This window comes from Anas acuta, chromosome 3, assembly GCF_963932015.1.
Source record: "Anas acuta chromosome 3, bAnaAcu1.1, whole genome shotgun sequence".
Lineage (NCBI taxonomy): Eukaryota > Metazoa > Chordata > Aves > Anseriformes > Anatidae > Anas > Anas acuta.
This window is the reverse complement of record NC_088981.1, coordinates 24916052-24943339: the sequence shown is the minus strand read 5'-3', so window position 1 is coordinate 24943339 and position 27288 is coordinate 24916052. Positions and strand designations below refer to the sequence as shown.

General features: G+C 36.8%; 1 protein-coding gene across 4 annotated transcripts in view; it reads left to right on the top strand.

The window, feature by feature from the left end:
- Positions 1-27288, top strand: part of ARID4B (AT-rich interaction domain 4B) — an 86483-nt gene that overhangs the window by 28717 nt on the left and 30478 nt on the right. For 3 of the 4 annotated variants that reach the window (XM_068676198.1, XM_068676196.1, XM_068676197.1), the window contains exons 3-15: positions 118-228; positions 4638-4703; positions 5300-5390; positions 9587-9666; positions 11896-11987; positions 14082-14220; positions 17611-17690; positions 18650-18723; positions 19569-19714; positions 24468-24540; positions 25055-25149; positions 26232-26329; positions 26530-26797. In XM_068676198.1, the coding sequence (XP_068532299.1) occupies positions 118-228; positions 4638-4703; positions 5300-5390; positions 9587-9666; positions 11896-11987; positions 14082-14220; positions 17611-17690; positions 18650-18723; positions 19569-19714; positions 24468-24540; positions 25055-25149; positions 26232-26329; positions 26530-26797 (1413 nt within the window). The remainder of the gene's footprint in view (positions 1-117; positions 229-4637; positions 4704-5299; positions 5391-9586; positions 9667-11895; positions 11988-14081; positions 14221-17610; positions 17691-18649; positions 18724-19568; positions 19715-24467; positions 24541-25054; positions 25150-26231; positions 26330-26529; positions 26798-27288) is intronic. The other variant, XM_068676195.1, reaches the window with a different exon arrangement.

Here is a 27288-nt window from a genome sequence, read left to right as displayed (position 1 = left end):
CAGGTGAAGTTTTATGGAGCTGTTTTGTAACACTGTCCACAAAAGCTAGCGTGACGATGATAGCTGCATTGCCAGTGGCCAGCAATTAAAAAACAGTTGTTTTCCTTTCTGTTCCAGGCCATTGATGAGCCTCCCTATCTCACAGTGGGCACTGATGTGAGCGCTAAGTATCGAGGAGCCTTCTGTGAAGCCAAGATCAAGACAGCAAAAAGACTTGTCAAAGTCAAGGTATGTGGTTTTCCTGCAAAAACTTTTGGGGAAAGAAGTAATGTATGTTCCAACTAGTCCTTTTCTTGGACTGTCAGCGCAGCCTCTACAATAACAATAAGTGTATTTTTGTGGGGTTGGGTGGGATTCCCCCACACCTTTCCCCATGCAATTAGATATGTTATGTTTCCTTCACTGCTCTGTCATCTATCTGCCATCAGGATCTGTGGCCTTCAGTGCCATAGGCTGACTTTAAAGTAGTTGCTGTAAAACGACAAATGTAGGTTTATGTATGGAACAATGTCTTTGGGAAATAGATAAAGCTTCTCAAAAGTACGTTTAATATGGTTTCTTTTACTTCAGGAGCTCAGGTCACTGCAGTTTTGCAGCGGCAACTAGATAATGCTTCAGGAATAAGATGAAGTCCTGCTGTCTTTCAACAAAGACTTGGTATAATAAGTCCTATGGAATAGCAAGCAGGGAATCTCACCTAATCTTTACAGTTTCTAGTTAATGACTGACTGAATCAATATAAGCCACATGCAGTAGAATAAAAATTGTGGGGAGGGAATGTAAGAGATGTTTTAACACCCATTGGGACTTTAAAGTTGTTTGTCTGATTGTTTGTTGTTTGTTTATTTAGGAATATTAAAAATGTTTTAGCTTGTTTTTATTTCGTAGTAAGTCCACACCGTAAAAAGGCCCTAGATTTCAGTTTGGATAGTGTTGCCCTAAAAGCTTCTAATTTGGGAGCAGGTACTATTTTTCTGCTCCACCTCTTAACCTTAGACAGAGATATATCAGGGCAAGGATCAAAAGTACTTATAAAAAAGAAATTATATTGTTGCTCTGAACAGACTTATACTGGCAGAGTATTTTTCTTATCTTCTGTAAAAAGAAGTGAAAAATGTGTGCCCTGTGAGTGGAGGTAACATGGTGTAGAAAAGTCTCTATTATAAATTGTCGTGCAGGGCTTGAACCTGCCCTCGTGCTATGGCCAATTTTGCCTATACTGTGTATAAGGGCAGACTATCTCCAAAAGCCCTGAGGGGAAGGATATTGTCACTGATGTGATGATTAATGTTGACTGTAATGGGAAGGTGCTAGTCTTAAATCTGATGTCTTTAAAAAGCCTTAGAGCAAATGAGTGGTCTTCTCATTTCATTAGTCATACCTATTACCAACATGAGCTGGTTTATGTTTTACAGCACCATTGAATTTAAGCTATTAAGTACTGGTATTTAGCTGTGAGGTGTCAGTATTTAAGTACAGGAGTAGTGTTGTGCCCAGATCAGTGAAGTCCTAACTACTACCAGCTCTTTAAGAGGACTTTCAGCCCACCTTAGATGGCCACTTGCACTGTAGTGGTGTCCATTGGGAAATATTTTTGTATGGATTTACTTGCAGCTTGGTGACTGCAATGTTTTGCAGCAAGATCTTGCAGAGTAACTGAATTTTCAGTCCGAATTGCTTGTGGAAGCTGTGTCTAAAGTCTTGCAGGAGGTGGAAGAAAGAGAGAGGGAGTCTTCACTATCTGTTACTGCATAACTTAGGGCAATTAAGCAGTTACTCCTTTGTAGAGTAATGTGTGTTGTGGTGTCATGGTTTGTGGTTTGGTGTGTTTTTTTGTTGTCTTGTCTGAGTACAGTATCAATATCTTTTTATTCTGATTGTCTTCCACCACTAGTGCATCATCCCTAAACTTAACAGTGACCCCTTAATTTTTCCTCTTTCTGGAGGGTGCAAGCTTTCTCCGATACTAGGTCTTAGCAGAATTCTTATTGTCAACTCTACATTTTAATGTTGATAGTTTACCTGCTGTATTTATTTTCCACTTGTTTAACAGACTTTTTCCTGGCCCCCACACATCATATGCCTTAGTCTCCTTTATATTAGGAGCTTCCTCTTAGTTGCCAAAAATTCAGCTAACTTCATAAGAGAAATTTTAGTTTGACCCTTTCATTTAAGTTTCAAAAATAGTTGCTCTGAGAAAGGAGGGTGGCAACTTTTTTTTTTTCAGTATCAAGCTTTGTCATCTTCAGGGAAGTAAAATACATTTAATTACTTCACCTTTTATCTGCTTTCTTCATCTGTCAAATACCGCTTCTTGCAGTATTTTCAGGGATGCCCTAATAATGACTTTTCCATCAGTGACATGATTTAGTAACTTTATTCAATGCAACTCATGTGCCCTGTGTTTAACACTTCAGTGCCATACTTCACACTTACCTGGTAAAGAATTTTATGTTAAACAATGTATCTTCATTACACACATTGCCATGTAAAGGAGTAAAACTGAGAGTTGCTTGGACTCGTGAAAAGTTTTGAGGACACTACAAATCTGACTAAAGAACACAACTTTTGGTGTTACTGGTAGGCCACTCCCTCTTCATAGGATCAGTTATAGCTTCTCTTAGTTATTTAAACCAGTTTATTTTGACAGTGTACTCTAAAACACAATTAGCACCATCATCTACACCCACCAGTTGTATTTGGGCACCCTGCACAGAAATTTCAGAAGAAACTGTTTTCAGTGTCTGTCTTCATGAAATAGAAAGTAGCAGAGCATCTGCTCTATAGAGCCTTACCAGGACCTTCATTTAAGGATGGTGAAGAAAAAGGAAATTCCAACTGAATCTAAACAGCTTGATGACCTGCTGGTCAGATCTGATTTCTGCTAACACCCAGTAATTTTACTTTTTTTTTTTTAACTTTTAAAAATTATGTTTGGAGATCTCAGGAAGTGAAAACTGTTGGTATCAAAATCTCCTGAAAAAGAGGCAGATTCCCAATAAACACTTTAAAAAGAGAAAATGTTCAGGAATACACAATAGTAATGTCATGTGTTCTCCTTTCTTTTGTAGTACACTGTGGCTGACTCATGGTTTTGGATAGAGTTTCTTTATGCTGTGAAATACATTAATTACAGAAAGTTAATTAAATCAGTTACCTCTAAATCAGAATTGATACACTGGTTGTTTCGTCTGAGTGACCACAGGTGTCAGATTATTTTGCATCTAAACTTTGAACTTTTGATTTCTAAATAAATCCCATCAGGCTGAAGTTCAGAAGGTTGGCCCTTGCTCTATTAATCCCTGTCCAGAATCTTCTGTGTGGCTTTCAGTTTACGAAGTATGACTTGCGTCTGTCTGTCAGACAGGAAGTATTTACCGTCTGTAGGTGGGATGATGCAGCTCTAAAAAGAACATACTTTCAGTAGGTATTGCTGTGGTTTTAGCAGGAGATGGACAAGATAACTACTTTGCAAAGTAACACCTTGAGGGTAGAAAGCATTCCAGTGTGTTTATTTTCTAATCAGCCAGCCAAGGTAGGCTTTCCTCAGTCCTGGCTTTAGGTGTTATTCTCAACTGTTTGTTACTGTCAAGGCTTACAAAACTCCTAAACTTAACTCTTGAGGAGTTAAAGTAAGAGAAATGGTGTTGGAAAACAGTATCTGTTCTGAAGCAAATTTCACCATCACTGTGTTCTGCACAGGAAACCTCAACTTTAGCGAGAACATAACTTTGGGCACCCTTGTGAACCAAGTTCTTCAACTTAATATAGTATTACTGTTAGCTATTGTGAGTACTAAATAAAGCATCATACACTTAAAACAAACGAGCGTGCTCTGGTGAGCTTTAGAACATCACTTCAGTATCCATGTCAGATGCTACAGGTAGCTTAATCATAAATTTAAATTTCCAACCCATTTTTCCTGAGGATGGTGTGTGCTGTGTTAAAGACACAGCCAATGACATACGAAAATGCCTTGAAAATGCTTACAGGCTTTACTGAAGTTTTGGAAGACTGAAAATTTAGTGGTCTGGACATTTACGTCCAGTTACTAGCATCTTGTTGGCTAGGCTGACGTTAACTGAGAAACTGGAACATTCTGTTTGGGTTGTTCGTTTTGTTCAGTTGACAGCAGTGCCCTGTCTGTTTTCATACAGGTCTTCCAGCAGTAAGTGAAAAAAATACATTTCAGTAGCAGTAGCAAAGAAATGCACCATGATATGGGTTTAGATATAGGTGCTAAAACTGTTTGATTTCAGAGCATTGAAATGTAGATGTTTTTGTGTAGTTATTCATGCTCATAACTTCTGAAACTTCATCCTTTTTTTGCTGTGGTACTAGAACAGTACAATTCAAATCATTAACAGATGTGCAAATATTGTTTTGAGCTGTTAAATATTGTTGGTATTGTTTGTCAGTTCCTTTAGTGGTAATAGGTCTGTTGTAAAAGGTAAAAACAATTTTATTAACTAAGTTGTTTTCCATTATTTCTAAAATGTATGAATGAAAGTTCCAGCAAGTGGAATGATTGTGGTGATGAATTGCATGATGAGAGTAAGAGAAGGACTACTGACATTGCATGTGCTTATGCTGCTCAATTGTATCAAGTGATTGTCAGTTGATTTATATTTTTTTAGGTAACTTTTCGACATGATTCTTCAACAGTGGAAGTGCAGGATGACCACATAAAGGGTCCCTTAAAGGTAATAAATTTGTTTTACATTTTGTGAGCGCTTTGAAAAGCATTCTTCAGCATTTGAAATAAACGTGTATGTGTAATATGAGGTGAAAGAGGAAAGTTCATTTTATTACCTAGGCCAGATACCTTTGTGAAGCTTAAAAGGTAATGCTGCAAAGCTAAAGTTGGTATACGCTTCTTTTTCATGTTAACTTTTTCCCCTGTAGTTAAAGGGAATACAGCATACTGGCTGATGCAAGCCTCTTTGTTCTTTTTGGCCTTAAAGCTAAGAAGTTTGGCTGGCTCTGATTTTTAGTTACTGTTGCTTTGGAAAGCACAGCTGGAGGATTTGATGGGCAAGCTCTTATACAAGAGAATGACATCACTCAGATTGGTTCTTGTTCCCCACCTGCTGGCAGGAAATAATCAGCTCAGTTAGTTGGCTTATTTTAGTGGAATGGAAGAAAGAAGTTATAAGGAATAAAAACAGATTCAAATTAAACTGAAAAGGTGTGGTATATGTAACAAAGTCTATAGAAATTAACTCTGCTGAATACTGAAGTGTAAATTTCATTGACTGTTTTAGAATCTGTCTGGTGCTAAGTGGCTTTTGCATTTTAGGTGGGAACTGTTGTGGAAGTGAAGAATCCAGATGGAACTTACCAGGAAGCAGTGATCAACAAATTAACAGATGCAAGTTGGTACACTGTAGGTAAGAGAAATAGCTATGTATTTGAATAAAACTCGTGACTTAAATTAAGCCAGTAACCTGTATTTTTCTTGGACATGTCTTAAACAAGGTGAGAGATGTTTTTGGAGATCCTTATGTAAACATTCAAAGTCTGCATTAAAAAAAATAAATTCTTACTTTGGGTTTTTGTAAGAAACTTCACCACAAGGTGAAATTAGGATGTAAAATGTAGACTTAGTGAGCTGCTGTATAATTGGGTACTGCTTGGGTATTTAATATGCTCTTATTAAATATTCTGAAGCAAAGTATGTTGTCATACACATTTGTACAATTCAAATTGCAATACATACTTTTCCCTACTTCTAGGCTTTGCCCTGACTACGGCTCCTGTGAAACCAGAGATACAGCTTGTTTTTTTTTTTTCTTCTATAAGTCTTCCTATTCATTTTGCCTATTCTAGAATATGATATTTCAGGCTTTGGATGATGTATCCACATGCCCACACGCAAACCTGGAATCTATTAGAATGTAGAAAAATGGGTTTACCCTTTGATATGTACAAGTAAATAAATGTTAGAGAGAACTGGTCAGTGGAGGAATGATTACATATATTCCATCTGTGCACTGGTAATTTTAAAGCTATTGTAGGAAATATCTTGTTTCTTGAAGTTGTATATTCGTCTCCTTGATAGATGTCCAGGGCTTGGGAAGATGATGACCAGGTTTTGAAACCTTAGCAAGATGTACTTGCACCAAGATACTAAGGGTTGTTACTGCTTAAATGCTGTTGAACAGCTAGGGAAAGACTAACTTCCCCTAGCCTTAGTCCTTTTAGAAAGGAATAGAGCTGTGAGTTTAGTTATAATCTTCCAGGTAAATGCTGCCGAAAATATTTGTTTTCCTGTTGGAGAAGTAGACTATGTAAGGAAAGGAGAGACCAGGCTAGGGTGGATTGAAACATGGGGTATAAAGACACAAACTGACATCACAGATAGTTCTGGTAATTAGTATAAAACTCACCTATGATCTACCTGTAAAGAACAAAATGGTATAGCTGGTATTAGATCTCTGTTGTATGTCCATGCTCACGCTTCTGAGAAAGCATGAAGGTAATGGCTCAGCAAGAAGAAAAAGATAGGAGCCAGTGCAGGTTAAATTCTGAAAGTTGGTGTCACGTTTTTTTGTAAATCAAAGTAGATGACTGCCAATAATCCTGCACTTGAGAAAGAGGAAGGAGAGATGTAAGAATTGAGACTAAAAACCTTATTTTATAGATAAAAGTAGACAAAAGCGTGTTGACCTTGCAGAATCAGTAAAAGCATCACAGCTGCTGACTCTGTGATGCACTTTAAGCGGGAATTGACTCTAGCAGTGGATGATTAGAATAATCTTTGTCAGGAGGGTGACTGAAATGGGTTTGAAATTATCTTGCAGACCATGATGACTTTGCAGGTCTGAGTGAAAGTCCTGCTTCAAGGGCTAGTTGGCATTTACCAAATTTCAGGATTAGCATGCTTCCTAGCCAGCAGATTTATCTAATGTAATTGCAGCACTTGTTGAGAAGTATCAAATTATGTGTCATTAATGATTTTATGAATAAAGTTACTTTGTTTTGATTAAAACAAAACAAACTACACAAAACTTTGTGGAAGGACAGATAGATCTGAAGTAGGAGCATTCCTGAAGTTGTTAATGTATTACCATTTGTGTCACTGCAGTAGTGTGTGTGAAATTTAGGATAACCATTTTGTGTCTGCTTGAAGACTCTCTTAACACTAAATTATTTAGATTGTCTAAATAGAAATTGTATATGAGTTCAGTTTTAATTTTTTTTATGCTGCTTCTTTCTTACAAAAGGAAGATGGGAATTTAAAACAAACAAAAACAACAAGCAATCAGTATAGCCTTTAGCATAGGCAAAGTTATCTGTGCACACAGTGTGCATGGTTTATTTGCCTGTCCTGTAAAAATTTGTCAAGAAACACAAGGTATGGTAATCTGGATACTATTCCATTATTCAAACGTGTCTTTAGAAAGTTTGTGATACTCTTAATACTTAAATTCGTTGTTTACTGTGAGGGAAAAAAAGTAGTATGATTGCTTTACTAAAAACGTGGAACTGTACATGTGCAGAAGTGGTCTCGCCTCCTTTTGCACTTTTTTCATCAAAAAAAAAAAAGCAGCAATGCAGTTTTGGGTTTGGTGTTTTACAACACAGTACTCATTTGTATGTCTGCTCAGACTGCTTTCAGAATGCCCCCCATTGGATTTGAACATCACATGCATTAAAGCCATAGGTGCCGTACTGGCTGCACAAGTCTTTCAGGCACACAAAGCTTTTTGGTTGAATGTATTTGTGTTATGGAAAAAGATTAAGGATGCCTCTGGAAGGGAAGAGGCCACAAGCAGATTACCACACAAGATACATAACCTGGCTACCTACCTAGTTCTGAATAGGTTTACCCTCGTTGTAGTCAGCTTATCCCTTGAAGAGGATAGACTTTTTTAAGCTCTCATTATGTAAGGAGACTCAGTTACATTAATTAACACAAACTGAATTAGGAACCTGTTGCCTTCTGCTTCACTTAACGAAGGGAGGACTCAATTATATGTTGACCATTTGAGATGCAGCTCAAAAATCTGTGTATTCTGTTTTGCAGTTCTTGCCCTTTAATACTTTTTCAACAAACATTGAAGTGTCAGATGTGCATCTATAACTTAATTTTAACACTAGGCTCTACTCAACAATTACGATAGTATAAAACAGAGAATGGTAGTCACAAGGGGTAGTTTTTCTTTGTTCATCAATAGTACTGCATTGTATAAGGATGAAAAAAATTTCAGAACTAGGTAAGAGTTTCTTTTATATCAAATAAATAAAAGTTGGGAGTTTGCATGTGTGTATATTATTTATATATATATATATGTATTTAATAGATGTTAAAGCTAGAGTATGGCACCCACTATTTGATAGTCAGACGTGGCTGAAAACTAAGTTCAGATCTTGCCAGGCGTCGTTTGCTGGTTGACAGTCATTCTCTGCACGCTGTTATTTTGGCTCTTGTTTGTCAAAGTGTTTATGTATTTTTAGTTTTCTACCACATGATTGAATTTTAATGAGATTACTGCTGAGCCTGATTCAGACACTGTTGACAGAAGAGAAAGTTTGAATGAAGGTGAAGGAGACGCGTTAAGAACTTGCTGAAACTTTAACATTTAATTTAATCTTTTAATCTAATCTTGGGGTTGTTTCCCTGCCCCCAAAAGTCTTCAAGGTCACTGCAGTGTGGGGACAAGTATACAATTGTCATCAGTGTTGGGGTCCGGAGAGGAGGTCCAGTTCTTGTCTCGCTGAACAGTGCAAACATTACCTGAGTTAAAACTTGTCACCAAGTTTTCATCCAATAAGTACCTGTAGTAAACTTGATCAAAGTTTACTTTTTATATGACCAGTTTATCAACTTCTAAAGATACCACCTTGAATGTGTGCGATGTGTTTCTGGATTTAAATGGATGAAGTATGTAGCTGAAGCCAACTGTTTTACAAACTTGTTTCCAGTTGACCTTGCTCAATTGCTAGAGATAATAAAGCCTGGTGACAGCAGAAGTAGCATGGAGCCAAGAAGCCATGAGCTCCACAGTTTTCTTACAACACCTGATTTTGATGATTGTTCTTTGACCACAGTTTGTTGTCATTCTCCTTAGGTTGTTATCGCTGCTGTTTTACAGGTTAGCTGAATGAGGTCAGCAGGGAGAAATGCTGAACTTTCAAATAACGTTGAACTGTAATTTTTTTCTCTAGATGTCAATCTGTGTTTCTCAGCAGTAAGTGTAGCTTCCAGTTGTGAATTGTAGGAATTCTGGTTTTGAAATAGCGTTCTGTAAAAATGAAAATGCTAAGAATTGTTTTTCATTTCTAGCTTGTATTGATTTTTATTTTTGTGTGTTGGTCTGTAAATTGTATGTGCTTAACTACTGATTAGTTAAGATTCCATTTGAAGCGTGGAGTAACTACAGTGAGCCAGCAGCTTAAATATTTGGCCAGTCTGCAAATGCTTTACTGGATATTCAGTAGTATCCAGGTACACCTTTGTAAGACCTGGCTACAGGAAGATCTTATCTCATTCTTTCTGACACTTGAAGTAATCGATTACTTCCTGATTTTAAAAAAATAAAATCTTTTCTTTCCCCCTGCCTCGCTTCTTACCTGGTGACAGTATTTGATGATGGTGACGAGAAGACTCTTAGGCGTTCTTCGCTGTGCTTAAAAGGAGAGCGACATTTTGCTGAAAGTGAGGTAATTAAAGAATTTTAATATAACTTCTAATTTGGAAAAAATTAAAGTTATATATGTTTAGTAAATCAGTTTTCACTATGTTGTGTATATCCATGCTACTAAAAATGGTGATTATGTAAAATATAGCCCACAGGGTATGGCTTTTTTTTTTTTTTAAAACCAAGTAATATAGTTGAATTTCACCAAACTCTGTAAGTTAACAAAGAAAACAAATGTTTCACATCTATCACTTTTATATTATTAATGGTCCATGGATTGGGGATCACATAAAAGGCAGCAATCACATAACTATTTTGCTTTACAAATTTAAAAACCTGTAGGTATTCATTGCAAAAAATCACAAATGGTACATAATAAATGCAGATTTTTAGGTATATTTAAGTTCATATGGATTTTTAAGTGATTAAGTTACTTTATGATATCCAATAAACTTGAAAGGTCAGTGCTTTTTTCTTAGGTAAATTGTTAAGTTGCTGTTACCTGTTGGTTTGAAGGCCTTTAGCAGTATTTAAAGCTGTTTCCTGTCTTAAGGGAGATCTGTGTCCTAAGTATGCAGGTATTTGTAGCAAACTTAAAACAGTTCAAATTTTGGAATAAGGCTTTTTCATCTTTATTATGTAACACAATCTGGACTGATGGGTGGATTTATGTAAACATGCTAGCTTATTGGAAAGCTACTGCAGTAGGGTGGTTTTTTTTCTGTATAAGTATTCTTTGTTATTGTAGTCAGCTTAGCTTCTTGCCTACTTTCTGCCTTCTCGTAAAGGTTCAGATAATTTCTAGAATAGTGAATCAAGATTAGGCAAATCTGAAGAGGGCCTGAGTGGAAGCCTGAATCTGGATTCAGATATAAATACCAGAATTTTAGAGATTGTGTTGTCTCTCCAATTAATCACTTGTTATTAATGATCAGCATGTCTGAAAATCAGGCTGCTTCAGTTCCAAAAACACTATTTTAATGTGGATTCAGGAGTTTTACTTTATAATAAGTGGGTTGAAAGCTTTAGTGTATATAGATAAATAGCTCTGCAACCCAGCTGGCAGAACAAGAGCCAGTTCAGATTATTTTGTCAGTTTGAAAGAAACCTTACATTCAGGTGACTCCTGTTACTTTAATTTTATGATCTTTCTTATCATAGTTTTTGATGTCTTGATAAAAGTCGCTGATAAACAATTCATTGTCACCAACTCTCAATGAAGGGCATGTTGTGTGTTTCTAATAATTACCTCATGATTGTAAAGCTACTTAGCAGGGAAAATTGCAGCTCCAGCTTCTTGTGCAATTAGACCGATGTCCTGCAATTATCTTGTTGTGATACTGCTTTAACTTGATCTCTGATTTCACGTTGTTTATGGGATCTGTTAGGGTGTCTACCGTACTCACAAGTAATTCACTTCAAGATTTAAAAAGCCAATTTTATTATATCTATTGAGTTCAGTTCTGTCTGGTGCAGAAGAGGTTTGAGATTCTAGTTGATGTTTCACATTTAAAAATTCACATAAAACTCAGAAGTGTAACTGAGAGGAACGCGTTTATTTTGGATGACTTTATGCCGCCTTTCAAAGAATTAAAAGAGGTGCTTATTGTACTGAAAAAAAGTCTGTACCAGCAGCCTTCAAATTTGGAATGATTCTTCTAAACAGGTAACAGCAGTCTTAAAGAAGATACTGGAGGTCTGTGAGGTCCTTCTGTTGATGTTCTTGTAGTCTTGCTGATTGGAGAATGCTATTTCTCTCTCTATATATATATATTGTTTTGTTTCTAGTATCCAATATTGCACTTGCTTCAAAATTGTTTTAGACTTTCTTCTCATATAAAACTATGATTTACTAGTAAAACGTTATTAGTCATGTTTACTGCTACTGGGTTATCTTGCTGTTTCATTTTACAGAGGATCATTTCTAACTAGATGATTAGGTGTTAAGTTTGATGATAGTTCAGAAAGTTCATCCTGTACAGATGGAGTATCCCAGCTCAGCAGAATACGTGATAGTTCATTGTGTCTTCGAATGGTCCAAAGGCACAACTTTCATTGTGTGTAGGATGAAAGTTTGAAGAAAAAAACAAAAAGCAGAAACGTCACTGCTTTTAGAAGTACTTTAGTAATAAAGCAGTCTCTGTATTGACAAAAATTACTTTAAATGGGTTGTCCAAACTTAGGTTTTTGGACAATAAGTTACGCCATTTCTTTTTAGTGTGTATAAACGTGTTTTTTTCTATTTCAACAGACATTAGATCAGCTTCCACTGACAAATCCTGAACACTTTGGGACTCCTGTTATAGGAAAGAAAACAAACAGGGGAAGGAGATCCAATCACATGTAAGTCTAATGTCTTTGTGCTCTGACTCAATTCTGAAGCTCCCAGTATTTATTATTTTTATTATTAGTTCTATATTCAAAAAAGAGCAAGCTATGTGAGAAGTTTTGTTCAGCACTCAGACCGAAAGTCAGTTTTCCCTGTATTAGTGCATGCAAGAAAATTGCAAGTCTTCATGTGACCAGTATTTGAAATAGTGGCAGATACTGACAAGTAAGTGGAGACAATCTGTTGGACTTAGACTGAAGCCATTGCAACATTTATTTTTTTTTCTAGCTGATGTGAGGTCTTTGTAGAAGGCACTGGAATCTTCCTTGTATCTTCTGGTTTCTCATTACAAGGTCTTTGAAGGGCTTTTAGAAGTAGGTGAACGATGTTATGGTTTGCAGCAAAGCTTACAGATTAAAAAACAACAACAACAAAACAAGATCAAGAGTAATGATTTGATTTCCTGGGTTCCAGAGTTCTTGGTAGATGTGATCTTGAAGAATCATCATGAAATACTCAATTGACTCTGCTCTTGCTCTTCTTTTTAAAGTTTTGAGGTACTAGTGGCAGGGATAGAAAGGGAGTTGTCATGCTTGGATTATCCTTCATTGCTTTGTCTTTTTGATCATAAATATTGCTCTGTATTTGTACAGGTGATACAAACTTACTTGAATATTGATTTACTGTTGTGCTGTACTGAAGGAGAAAGATTGAATAAGCTGGCACGTATCACAGCAGACATGATTGCAGCTTCCTTGGTGTCTCTGAGTTGTTGTCGTCTCTGTTTACCTAACTACACAGGATGTTGTTATGGCAGAAACAGGATGCTTATTTTTATCTTACGGTTCATACTGACCAAACTGGGTAAAAAGATTGTACAAGCTGCTGGTGAACTGAGCTAGGTTTTAGTCTCTCTAAGATAGTCCTGGCTTTTTCTTGTCCTTAGCTTTGTTCTCTTCCCACAAGAGATTCTCCAACCCCAAGAAGCAGCCTAAAAGACTTTTATACTGTATTTTAAAAGAAATCAATACTTTTAAAAAAGGATGTTGGGAAAAATCCTTTCATCTATGAGCACTGCAAGTGATGTAAAATTGGGGTGGGTAACATAAAACAGTAATTCAGTTTAGGCTATAAAACAGCTGTCATCCATTATGCAAATGCTAACTGTGAGTCTTCTGTTAATATTGAGCTTATTGCACAAAAGTAGCTATGAAAAATGGAAGGTAGCTTTTTAAAATTCTGCATTATATGCTTATTGAACATGCTGTATATTTTCTGAGAATTAACTTTAAAAGTGAGTAGTCTAAAGAAATAGTCAAATAATAATAATAGAAGATAATACACATAATGTGTATATATAGTGCTGAGTATTTTTAATTGATAGCATGCCATTTCAGTTGGAATGTTTTTCTACGTGTGGGGTCCCCATATGGTTAAAATCAGGTGTAACTTTCTACTGGAACAACCAAAAAATGAGCGGAAACCTTTTTGTAATCAAAATATGTTTGCACCTTTGCCCATCTACTTTGTTCAATGTGAAATTGAAGCAGTCATTGAAACTTATCACTGCAGCTTTCTTTAAATACAAACAAGCAAAAAACCCCACCTATTTCAGGATAAATAAACAACTTTTTTTTCTTCTTGCTATTTATCTCTGTAGCTGATGTTTCTTCTTCAGAGATTTGTCCTCTCTCAGAATAACTTTGTCTTCTGTTTGACAGATGACAGCAGGCTTATAGCCTGTGGCTGTTAAAGTAAAAGCATAGGGACATTAAAAGGGGGGAAAAAATCAGTTTCACTTAATAATGGTCCAAAGCTACACTTACCACAGTAGTTTTGCCCTAGTGAAACACTGTTCAGAATTAGTTTTGAATGTCCAGACAGTTTCTGAGCTTGTAATATTTTTGGTTTTTACTATGAATACTTTTTTAGTTATAAATAAATTTATTTCATGTCCTTATAAATATTTTTATTCACTTCTATCTTAAGGTACCATTCAATTCAAGTCACTATCATTTATGCTTTTTAGACAGTTAGCTCCGGTTCACCTCTAACTATAGTAGATGAGGTTTGAGCAGTTGAGTTTTAAGTTTTTCTCTGTCATTTAGTCCTGAAGAAGAATCTTCATCCTCTTCCAGCGATGAAGATGAAGACGATAGGAAGCAAAGTGACGAGTTACTAGGAAAAGTTGTGTGTGTGGACTGCTTCAGTGTGGATAAAAAGAAAGCTCTGTGGTTTCCAGCCTTGGTAAGACTTCCATCTTTATTTTTAATTTTGCAAAATAGTTAATGCATTTGCTAGTGTTAAAGAAAAGTGTTATTTTTCCTTTTCAGGGGGTTCATCTATACTGTTAGTATGTTTCTTAAAATTTGAATGTCATAGTAGTCAAAGGAAATGTTAGGCATGTAAATGCGTTTATTTACACAGTCACTGATGAATGGCTTTAGTTCTTCCAAACAGCCAGAGCTAGCTGGCCTACTTCCAGCTTGATAGTGTGTTGAGTAGTACCACTGAAATAATATTTGAGGGGTTTTTACCTATGCTGTTGTATGTAGTTTTTCTGAATTACCAGGTTTTATTAAGTGAGAAGATATGAGAAGAACAAAGATGGAAAGTTTAGTAACTAAGTAGACATTATTTTTCTAGTTCCAGTGTAAACCTATTAGATTTTATTCTTTTTTGCTGTAGGTAGGTAGTAGAGAATTGCTAGTGAATTTCCTTTAAAATAATGCCAGAGTCTCTTAGTACAAATATTAATTATCTTTATTTTGGTTTAAAGACTTTTTTTTTTTTTTTTTACAAATAAACCTGTAATAAAACATCACTATTAGTCTAAGGTTTGTACGTAGACTGACTTACACATCTAGAAATTAATGTATTTCTGTATGTGGTACCTCCAGTATTATGCTTTTTCATTTATATTTTATTGCTTTCAAATACTTGAATAACTTCTCCCTGGCACTTAGAACTTCACTGCTGAAAATGTTTTATCTAATTTTGGGAAGACTTGTGCTCAGACTTTGAAATGCTGCCGTTGTAGCATTTAACTCTTTGTAGTGTGTGCAGTATTTCTCAGTTGTAACTTTCTACTCATCACCTCCTGTGTCTTGCAGCGCAGTCCAGAAGCTTTCCAGCAGGATTCCCTTTGGAAAATTGGTGGGAGAGAATGAGTCATTAAAGCTTCTTTTACAGCAAGGGAGAGGGCAGTATATGTGGCAAGGAGGTGCCACCTTAATGAAAGGGAGCTTTAACAGAAATTTGCAGTAATAGGGAAGAAAATCGAGCTGTTTCTTTCCTGAAGGCTGTCGTCCAAATTGGTGCACTATCCCCTCCCTCCTGGTTGGTACCTAACGCAGCTGTACTCTGAGCAGCAGGCAGTTACACTGTGTTTTATGTCACACTGTTGGGTTGGCCCTTCTGCTCATGCACGTAACTGGGAGCAGTTTCCATGGCAGGCCCTTTTGCCATTCTACGTGCATGAAGTAGAGCTACTAATCAGGATAACGGTGGGTCAGAGCTTAGAGATTAACTGCACTGTTGCTTATTCTCCCAAGGAGTACTAAAGATACACCCTGTTCTTTCTTTAGCTGTCATTTGGAGAATGGAATAGCTTGTTCTCCGTGGAGTTTCCTGAAATGAATGAGAAGTAGTAGGAGGATAAAGTTTGAGGATGGAGCCTGTTAACTCTGAAATAGCTTATCCTAGATTAACTGTTACTTTAGTAATCAGGTTTATAGCACTGCAAATAAACATCGTACTGTATTTAACTGGAAAAGTTATGCCAGGGAATAGATCTGTGCCCCAAACAGCTTCTTCCCCCTGCCCATTCTGGCTGTACCTCTCTGTTCTTTTACCTGATAAGTAGTTACCTGAACTTCATCAACAAAGTAATTTTATTTTGTTATTGACCATTTTTGCTTAAATGTTGTGGTGTAGCTAACTGTAGCTATGTGAAAAATGAAAATTCTGAATATGTATCCGCAAAATATTTCACTTTATTTATACTGTGGACAGGTACGGTTTGTGTTAAAACACATGGATGTTGTACAAGCTGCACAAATGTGGAAAGTTCAGGAATTAGTCTAGATCTTCACAGTGAAGAACAGTCAAGATTAGTAATAGAAACTAATTGCTTTGGATATCAGTCCTATATCCAGATACACTTATAAATTACAATCTAAAACCACAGAGGTTTAAATTTGGTTTATATATTTTCTAAGTCTTTGGTGGCTGCATTGGTTTAATCCAGCATGTATTTTTTGGTTGTGTGGGTGTCTTTTTTTTTTTTGTGTTTTAAACAGCAATAGCTAATTATAATCTTAAAAAGGGTTGACATTTGCTCCTCATGTGAGAGAGTGTGATTTGGTAAGCTTTATAGTATTGTTGGGCTTTAGTATGTACCTAAAGGCTTTTGGAAGGTGCAGTGAAGAAATCTTTGCAGCGTTTTCAGAAAATTGAGCTTACATAGGATCATCTCTGTCATCCTCCTGTAAATGCAGTGGATTTTGTTTTGCAAGGAAGTCAGGAAAACTTGATTCAGGCAAAATTGAGATGATGCTTGATGTATGGTACTAGGTGAGATAGCATTAAGTGGCTTTTCAACTTGTAAGTGAACTTCCGACTGCTAAAACCTTGATGCTGTGTAGCCTGTGCTGTATGATTAACAACTGTTTCCAAATCAATTGGAGCTTTTGACTCTAGCTTGTAAAACACTTTGGCTGGTGACGGATGTAAGAAGGAAGACCAGTCTGTCATGGCAGCATCTTTCATGTGTTTGATGGAAAAAAAATAAGACTGGAAGTGGTTGGTACAAGAGAGGTGGTGTTTACCAGGACTAAATTAGGTCCACAGTCATTTTGTGCTCCTTGGGGTTTCATAGCAGCCAGAATTTTCTTAACTTTGAGAGAACTTATACAAGTTTTAAGAGAGGAGTGCTGGAAAGGGCTGCTTTTCTGTTCCCAAAGTTTGAAGTTTCAATAAATAATGTACATGTTATTAAATTCCTGAAGTTTTTAAATTAGTGACTTGCATACTAGTTACTTTCAAATAGCTTATAAAACCGCAACAAGTAATTAATATGTTGTCTCAGTGCTAGACTTGATTAATCTACTCTTTGATTTAAAGAGCCTATCATAATGCATGTACTTGAAACACTTTTCTAGGTAGGTAACTTATGAATCATCCTTTTATAAAGTTGCATTTTGTAAATCCTGCAAGGTTTGTGGTGTCTTGTCCCTCTCCCCCAGACTGTGGGTTGTGACATCCTTGCAATTTTGGAAGGTTTTCAGGAGAGGTCTCTGACTCAGGTGGCAGCATTTGGTGAAAATTCAGTCCTTCTAGGATGAGGAGTAGAATCAGCCTTGGTGACACGGCAGGTACTTAGTGTTTGTTAGGAGGTTGTTTTTTCACGTCTGTGGCAGCAGCAGCCAATTCCCTTCAGGAAGCAAGCATGGACTTCTGCCTTCAATATTTTCAGGAGGCCATCACTCCTGTGTTATAAGGGATCACAATTGCTCTCATCTCAGTGTTGCTGAAGAGAAATGAGCCCAACATACTTTTGAGAAGCATTGGTAAATACTGTTGCTCTCCTGTTACTTTTTTTTCTCTCTAAACTTTGTATTTTTAATATCTTTGCAGGTGGTTTGTCCAGATTGTAGTGATGATATTGCGGTGAAAAAAGACAATATTCTTGTTCGCTCGTTCAAGGATGGCAAATTGTGAGTAGGAATGTAGAGGTTGATTAAATAAAAACATGTTCCAGTTGAGGGAAACATAATATGAGATGTGGGTAAAGTATTAATAACATCAATTCAGAAAGTTTCTGTGAAGATTTTTCTAATGTTTTGAAAACTGTCAATGGCCTACATGGTGAGAGAATTAGCCTTGCTCCCATTGTTAACAACGAAGTACATAAATCCATATTAGTTTTAATTTCATTGTGGCAAACAAAGCAGTATTTTGTGACTTTGAGAACAGCTTGAGCCTATTTTTCCTGCTCTGGTTGGAACAGGACACTGCTTTTCAGAGATGTGGCCATGGGTTTATCCAGCCATGGAAAGATGTCTGTGCTTGTGGTATGTACGTGTGTGTGCACAGAATTATTTTTTTTGAGGTAGAGAGGTATTATGTTTGTCTCAGTGTAGACTACAGCTGCATATTATCATGTTCTTGGAAAAGAGATGTGATAACTATTCAAATGAAGAAATAAGACAGAAACCTAGAAAACCAAATTGTATGGGACTCACAATAGAATAGGGAGCTTTGTGTTCTTCAGCTCTTACTTGTCAGGGAGGAAGCTTGATATATATCAATTCTTTTTTCCAGGTTTCAGTTCTTGTTTAAAAAGCTCTAGCTATTTATTCTGCTTGGCTTGGTTTAACAGAATGCTTTTGCAGAAGAGATATTGAAATATTTAACAGTTTCACTGTAGTTTAGTTACTAAGTCTAGGCTATCACTTTCCTGTACCATTTGACAGTTACTTACGCATCAATGCACGTCACTGGAGAAATGCACATAAGTGTGTGTGCAGTCAAGTGTGTGTAGGTTTCCCCCTGCCCTCTCTCCCCAAGCCCAAGTTCCTGTTCAGATTGGTTTCTTTGGGTATAGTTGTGGTAGAAATTAAAAAGTGCTTTGTGCTATTTTAATATTTTTTCAATGTTTTTCTGAATTATTTAGTGTTTCTGTGCCAAGAAAAGATGTGCGGGAGATTAGTGAAACTTCCCCAAAGCCTGATGCTTTGTTAAAACAAGGTAAAAATACATTTTTCTTATGAAAAGTTGTGTCTGCGTGTGTACCTGCTTACTTTGTAATGTAAATTGAACCAAACCTGTATCAGGTTGGTTCTTGTGTTTAAAAAAAAGAAAAAAAAAAGCTTCAATTGTGTTACAGAAAAGCATCCTATATTTCTTGAAGGTAAACGTTACTGAAAACCTAGAGGAACAATTTTTGTCAAAGAACGAGAAAAAGCACCTTATCTTGCACTTGTTTTAAACACAGACATGCCAAATGAAGGATATAATTGTACAGTGCACGCTCGCTTTATAGATTATTTAGTATTTGGTCTGTTGTGCTAGGCCTTAATAGAACTATTCCTACTACAATACTCCTGATAGGTTTGAGACAGTTATCTTTATGCACTGTCAAGAAACTGGAATTGTGAATTCATTTGAAAGCTGAAGTTTGTGTGATGGAACTCTTAAAATGGGTTTGTGTTCCTCTTCCTTCTCCTCCCTGTTTTAATGTTACGTAACGTAAAGCACAGTGTACAGCTGTTGGAACAGGAATTCTTTCAAGTATTAATGTATGGCCTAATACATAAGGTCCTTGTTTGCATGTATAGTTACTAACACGGTAATAATCCTAGTAATAGCTCTGAGTGATTTGATGTGCAGAAAAGACAAAGCTGGTTTGACTGGGTAAGACAAATAATGATGGGCAACAGTGATTTTATTGAGATTCTTTGAATTCAGAGGTGGAACAGTTCAGTAACAGTCTAACAGTCTTCTCTTTTCCCCCAACTACTTTTTTTTTTTTTTTTAAGACTTGGTGAAATTGATTCTTCCTGCAGTATTAACAAGTGCTCATCCTCTTACAGCTTTTGATCAAGCCCTTGAGTTTCATAAAAACAGAACTGTTCCTAGTAACTGGAAAACCGAATTGAAAGAAGACAGCTCCAGCAGTGAAGCTGAGGAGGAGGAAGAGGATGAAAAAGAAAAAGAAGATAACAGCAGTGAGGAAGAGGCAAGTGAAGTTAGCAAATAGTATAGATACACACCTGACACAAATTAGCAAGGCTAATATTTAATTAATATTTGGCAGCATATAGTATCTTAACATAGGCAACACTTTTGTTTCTCAGCTTTTAAAATCTCTGTTTAACAAAGATCAGTTAATGTGAAAATATCAACATGGAAGTCTAACAAATATTTTTGAATCACTAAGCTAAAAGCACATGCAGTCAAAAGGCTGTGTCAGTGGGAACTAATGAAAAGTAGAAATTGAAGCTCAGAGGCTGATCCTGTTTTCCAGTTTTCCCTGTGCTGATCTTAATGCAGTGGAGGAAGGGCCCCAGTACCTACTGGGGACTGAGCAGGGTGAAATAGCTATTGATGTGTGCTGTCACGTGCATATTTTTTTTTTTTTTTTTTTTTTTAAAAGAAAGAAAGGTTTCCTTTACTTGTAAGTATTTTCAAATAGAACTTACCTGCTACCTATTAAAGGTATGACTGTCTTCCAGTTGGGAAGATCTGTGTAACTAAAAAAAATACTTCAGTTGTTCTGATGAAGGATGTGTGGTATGTTTTGGTAACTTTAAAGCAAAGAACTCTTTCTATTGTCTTTGAAAACAGCAATTAAATCATACAACTTTATGCAATGGTAGGCAGGCCTTTTCTTTGCACAATACTGTTTCAGTATTGAAAGGCAAAGGTGTTCTTTTTCTTTTTCACCAGTGCAGAACATCACATTTCTGAATGTGGCCCAGATGGGCTTCCAATTCTTAGGTCACTCTCCATCTGAATAAAACATTACCTTTCTATAGTAACGTTGCTGATGAATGCATTGTAGTATGCACAAGAGTGTAGTTTCCCTTTGTGGTTTCTTATCTCTGGCCTATTACATATTACAGTGATGTTGATTTTTTTTCCCCTCTGTGGAAATTAAGTTCTGTGCGTGATTTTAGCACTATTGTAAATAATTGCTTACATAAACAATGAAACTCTTTTACTGGCTATAAAGCTATTACCTCAGTATGTATCTGATTTATCACATGTTCCAAGACACGGGGAAGTTTGCTACCTTTTACACAGGAACAATATCTGCGGAGGCATCTCTAAGCTGTTGTTCCTGACCCGTGTTCTTTGCATTTTTGAAAAGTAAACTGAAGTAGGCTGGCGTGGTCATGCTGTTGTCTTTTTCCTCTGTGTGTCAGTCACCCTGTAGTTGTTCCCTTTCTCCCACGCTGTTTTATGTTCTCAAATTGCTTTGCCAGGCCCATAGCTGTCTTGTGAAGCAGAAACTGCAAGCAGCTCATGTTGTTCTTTCACTCTCTGCTTCTAACTGCAAGAGACAGAATTTACTGGTTTGCTAGTGGTAAAAAGGAAATGGTGCGAGATTGTGAAACTTTCAAATAACTACCAAGAAATCTGATGTATTGTACCTTTCATGAAGGATCACTACTACTCTGGCTACCCGGATGTAAAGAAGCAGAAGAGCTTTCAGTCAAAGCATGGAGCCTGTGCACTCTCCTTCCACCTTTGTCCAGGAAATATGGAGTGCTACCTCATGCTTGTTCTTCTAACTACCTGTTCTCCCAGTCTTAGGTCCAGAAAAAACAATGACAAGAAGAAAATTACTGAAAGAGCTTTATTTCACAGCTGACAGTGAAGCTGGAAGAGGGACTTCAGAGTCTTTTACATCCTGTATATTTTCTGAGGGTACTCAGTCTGCCTCCCTCTATGATCACTTTTTTTTTTCTCTCACAAAGGTTCAAGAGCTCTTTCTCTAATCTGTTATGCAACTGACAACTGAAGCAGTAAACTGAAATTCCAACTGTAGTGGAATGTTCAAGGAGATGGATGATAAATGCTAGTCATACATAGTCTTTCTCTGACTACATCATCCCTGGAAATTGTGGCTCTGGCATACTGATGCTCCATCTTTCATTTGTTCACTTCTTTATTTTAGGGAGGCTGCGAAGTGTGAGGTAAAAACTTTGCCACCCTTCCATGCTCATGAGTTCATTCTGTCTGTCCTTTAAGCTTACAGGAGATCAGCCAACTCTGATCAAAAGTTGTATAGTCCTGTTTGCAGGAGTCTATGCTCTGATATTTTGAGAAGCAAGAGGGGGGGGTACTTGTCAGGGCAGCGCAATTCTTGAACTGCCAGAGCAGGTTTATATCCAGCCATGGGCATGGTGAATGTAAGTAGATTTTCACCTATGCGGGTTGACGTACAGTCATTATATAGCAATCATTGTATCACTACTTATTTTAGATGAAAAAAAAAAAAGCAGTCTTAGCTATATGTTTGGCAAGTATATGACCTTGTACCCTTTGTCTTTGGAGATGCAGTTTCAGAGCTTTCTCTATAGCGCCTCTTAGTTGTTTGCAATGTTGTACGAGCTAGTCTTTCCATGTGCTAGACGTGAAGATCTCATCTTAGCTAAATATTTTGGGACCTAACTGTGACAGCTCTTCTGATGATTTTTTCCTGCGGTATCTATTGTTTCAATCATCTGCTGAAGTGGGAGGTTTTTAAAACAGTCTTTTCTGTTTCTGCAGAAACAGCCTTCTCTCTGATTTTAGTAGGTTGTGTCTCTAACCTCCTGGCTATCAAGCAACATCTCTTCTTAAACAGTATTTGTGGACTGCTTCTTTGGAGTATTTTTTTTTTTTAAATCCACCTGCAGATTGCCCTAGTGCTTTCCAGGATGTGAAAATTTTGCCCCTCCCCCGGCTCTTACTTATATTGCCCCAGGCTTCACAGATAGATGTTGTCATAGGAGAAGATGTGCAAATCCTCTCTACAAAAGAGAAGATGAGTTGCCTTCTTTTCTGTATTTTTGCCAAGTGGAACAGAGTGGCAAGTTACCTCCCTTTCCTTTGCTGATTATGATGGTAGCTAGGATTGAGAAGGACCTTCTCTTCCTTAGAACTGTGTTACAGTACTGTGTGAATTTTGTATGCTGCTTAAAGCACATTGCTTTTTATTATGGATATCATTATTGGGGATATAAACCAATTTTTTGTCCTTTGTGAAATAGACAAATACGTTAGAGGATGTGCAATAACCTGATAGTGCTGTTTAACTTGTAAATAAAGATGGCAGAGTATGACGTACCTGCCTCAAACCATTAATCTAGGAAGCCTTGTCATGTACTCTATTTAAGAGATTCGTAATTGTTTGGAGATTAATAGCAGTTTATTATCACAGTATGTAGCATGTATCAGTTTCTGTAAAGATGCTGAGAAAGTGAAAATTCTTTTCCAAGGTTCACAGGGTCTTAAGCTTACCCCATAGCACACTTTCTAAGAAAGCTGATGTATTCTGTATTGGGAAAATTAATGAGGAGTATCTAGTTGGCGTTCTGGCACCTTGTGAGTTAGCACATCTGAGATAGAAGAGTATTCTTCAGGCATTGCATCTTATGGTGATGAAAGAGCAGCAGTGTTATATCCAGCCTTTTCATCACCTTTATTTTATTTCCCCTAGTATTTTAAAGTTATACATTTGCTTCTTAAAAGCTTTGGATTTCCTGAGTTCAGTGCTTTCCCCTCTTCTCATCTTCCATCCCCTAAATGCGCTGTGGGATTGCTTTTTATGGCAAGTGCTCTCTTGTTGTTGAGGAATGTGAAAATCCCATGTAGGTCCTCTTGATCTCTTCACCACTTCCAGAGTATGCTGGTACAAGTCCTTTCCAAGTGCGTGTCATTTGAGATTTAAAAACAAATATAACACCCACAACAGTTCCCTGCATCTGTTCCACTTGCCTGCCTGCCACCCCCCACAAAAAAACACAAATTCAAGTCATTTGTTCTCTGTGGTCACTTTCAACTTTTATGATAACAACTTGAATCCTTTGCTTGCTAGCAGTGTTTCCTTTACCTTTGCTTGTGAAATGTGAGTGTAAAGTGTTTTAGGTTTTATTAGTTATTTTTGCAAACTTACAGGTAGTATTAAAGAAGCATGCAAAAAATTAATCAACTTATATTCAGTGTATTGTTTTGAAGTAGCTTAGTCATCAATTTCTAAGAATTCTGATTATGGTATTAATGTTTTGTTGCAGCTGGTTGTGGCAAATGGTTTTTCCTAAGGAAATTAAACCCTAGTGCTTTGTTATGAAACCCCACTGTTTATTAATTGAAGTGAACCTAACACAGATTTGTTAGCGTGACAAACTGAACATCCAAAATATCCGTTATTATTTCAGTTCTGGGATTGATCCTGCTCACCACGCGTTCAGCTGGTACCTCGTGGCAGCATGCATGCAGTGTCATTGGCTGCGGTTTGTCAGTGCTGTGGATTAGAGCTCCCAAGAAAGTGCAAGCACAATTTTAATCTTTCATTTCATCCTTGAAAGTCACCTAGCGCATCCAAGCATTGAGAAATTGCTTAACTTGCAGAAGAAATAGAGATCTGATAAAATCTCTTGATCATTAATACTGATATCTTCCAGACTTTCTGCATAACGGAACAATATTGAGAATACATCTTGATTTATGGTATTTATAATATTTATGGCACTGATTCATCAAAAATCCAATTTCAGATGGATCTTTACAGTTATTGTCTTACATATTTTGTAAAGTCGTCTGTGATATGTAAAAATTACTTCCATGTAGCATAGCACTGAAGCCATGTTCACTCTTTACAGTATTGTGTTGCTGAGTACAGTAAAACAAATTTGAATATTTGAACCTAAACTAATCATTGCAGTGGTTTTCTTAATGAGGGCTCAAAATGGTGACATGTTTATGTTCCTTTTTCTAAACAGGAGGAAATAGAGCCTTTTCCCGAAGAAAGAGAGAACTTTCTGCAGCAATTATACAAGTTTATGGAAGACAGGGGTAGGTATCTGTGTTTGACTTGTAGAGGCTGAAGGCAGAGGGCTTGCTTAGCTTGAATCTTGAATCTGTAAGCTAGTAATACTTTGCAGTTCATTTTCAGAAACGGTGTCATTGCATTCCTCACTCCTGGCTTCCCCTCTATGTAGAAGGTAACAGCCTGTCCCTTGACTCTGTCCTTTCCTAGGACAACACTTGTATGTGGAGATGTAATTGTTTCAATGGGTGAAACAAAAGTATGTGTAATACAAGTACAAAGAAAAATTGCATCATTTGTGCATACTCAGTAATATATGGAGGAATGCATATGTATGAACTTATTTATGTTACTGAACTATAACAGAAAGGCTTATTAAAGCTCTTGATTTTTTTCTAGTTTCATGAAGAGAAAAAAGTAGCAGATGCATAAGGTCATCAGAAAGTTTATATAGTATTTAATAGCATAGTAGTGTATATGGTGTGGATTTCTTGTTATTAAAATGTTTTGCATTATTTTCATAACTGTCTTTCTTTACAGGGACTCCTATTAACAAACGACCTGTACTAGGATATAGAAATCTGAATCTGTTCAAATTGTTCAGACTTGTACACAAGCTTGGAGGATTTGACAATGTGAGTATTAGCATGATGAGTATTCCAGATCTGTACAACCTGGGGGTGTTGTTTTCCTTCAAGTGGTAATGAAGAAGAATCTGATGCAGGAACTTCAGACGTATTAAGATGGAATCCCACAGCTGTCTAAGATATGCTGTAGCTCTGAAAAGCATGTTTTAACAGGAAACAAACTAGGTATATTCTAAATTAATTAAATGTCTACTCAACATATTTAATTACTGCTGCATAAAATCAGTGAGCATGTGTGTTTCTGTTAGATTTCAGTAATTGCTTGTCTGATAAAACCTCAGAAGGTGAAAGTCTGCTCAGTAAGATCTCAAAGACAAGTAATCTAAGTTAAAGTTAGATATGAGACCCTTAATTCCTGTCTGTTTGGGGCTATATATAGAGGAAAATGCTGACTCGGTTTGGTAGAGTTGGTCTTGAAGCAGTAACTGGGGCATGTGGAATTCTTGGTCAAGCAGATTCTGTAACTGCTTTGGGCTACTTCCCTTAAATCTAGCCTGTTGGTTGAGGAGGTGTGTTTGTGCAGTGCCACCTTACCAGCGGACAGCAGAGGATACTGAACTTGGTTATCACAGTATATCTGCTTTACCTTCACAGATACTGAGAAATTAGCATGTCATAATGTCACCAAGCTCTGTCACCAAAGAGCATATCAGAGGCATAACATGACTAATAGTGTGTCTGCTGCAGTACTGCCAGGACGGAGTATTGCTAATGCTTTAAATGAGACTTTTTATTTCCAATTTAATTAAAATTCTAGCTGTCATAGTTAAGAATTTCCTTAAAATAAGAATGACATACTGATCTTTGTATTTTTTTCTTTGTTTTATTACCACCTGGAGAGAAAGGCCAGCTATGACTTACTGGAATGCAGAAATGCTAGCTCTAGCTTGCTTAAAGTAGTTACAGTAGCCTGCAGTTTGTGTTACAGTGAAATAGCATGTGATAAGTACTGATTTTATAGATCAGAGGAAATTAAGTATAATTATTATCCAAATTTTAGACGTTTTTAGCTTAGTCTTTTGTGTGTCAGTGAATTAAATGAGCAACCATCATTTTATTTTCTCTAATAGATTGAAAGTGGAGCAGTGTGGAAGCAAGTTTATCAAGATCTTGGAATTCCTGTGTTGAATTCAGCTGCAGGATATAATGTTAAATGTGCATACAAAAAGTAAGTAGGAAAGTTTTGAAGTGTGTGCTAAAAAAGCTCTAGAAAGAGTGATCTCATGGTGGTGGCAATATACATAAATTCTGTACTTTTGGTTATAATGCAGTCTTTGTAAGCTACAAAACATATTGTTCCTTTTAAGCTTCTGCTAGCCAGTATAGTCTTTCTTGAAAGAAACTTGCTTATCAGAATTTTTTTTTAAGATATCTCTACGGCTTTGAAGAGTATTGTACCTCAGCAAATATTGAATTTCAAATGGCATTACCAGAGAAGGTGACAAGCAAGCCTTGTAAAGACTGTGAAAAAGAAAAAGAATTGAAGATGCGTGAAGATCCAGAGCAGGATGTAAAAGAAATAAAAGCGGATAAGGAGGAGCGCAAGCAAGAAGAAGTAGCAGCAGTACAACAAGAAGACAAAAAGCTAGCTGAGAATGATAATGAAAGTAAAGAAAATGATAAGCCCACTGTTACGGTAAAATACTTCAATATTCATATTATATCCTGTTGATAAAGTCAGGTAGTGTGTTGATAATAATCTGCGTTAAGATTGAAATCTCTGTAATGGATTTAAAACAAGACAGAAACATGTTGTAAAATAAATTTAGGTCAACAGATTAGAGCTATATATATCCATAGGTGCCTGCTTTTAGGGGCTCGTGACCTCAAAATGTTTGACTTGTTAGGAAGCAGCTGCAGTGTTGCACCTGTTTGTGTCCCTCCCAGGTCAAATGGAGACCAGTTAGCATGCAGCTTTATCCCTCAGCGCTGATCTCATTTTGTATTGAGCTAGGCTTTTAAGCACTCTTAAATCTTGGATTTACTTCACCACTCTAATGAAACCAGTGGAGTTCTACGAAGATCTGGACCACACAATGTACACAGTGGTCCAATGTAGTTCAGTGGTCCAGTGAGGCAAATGTTTTTTGACCTTTTCAAAATCCAGTGTTGACTCAGTGATTTTAG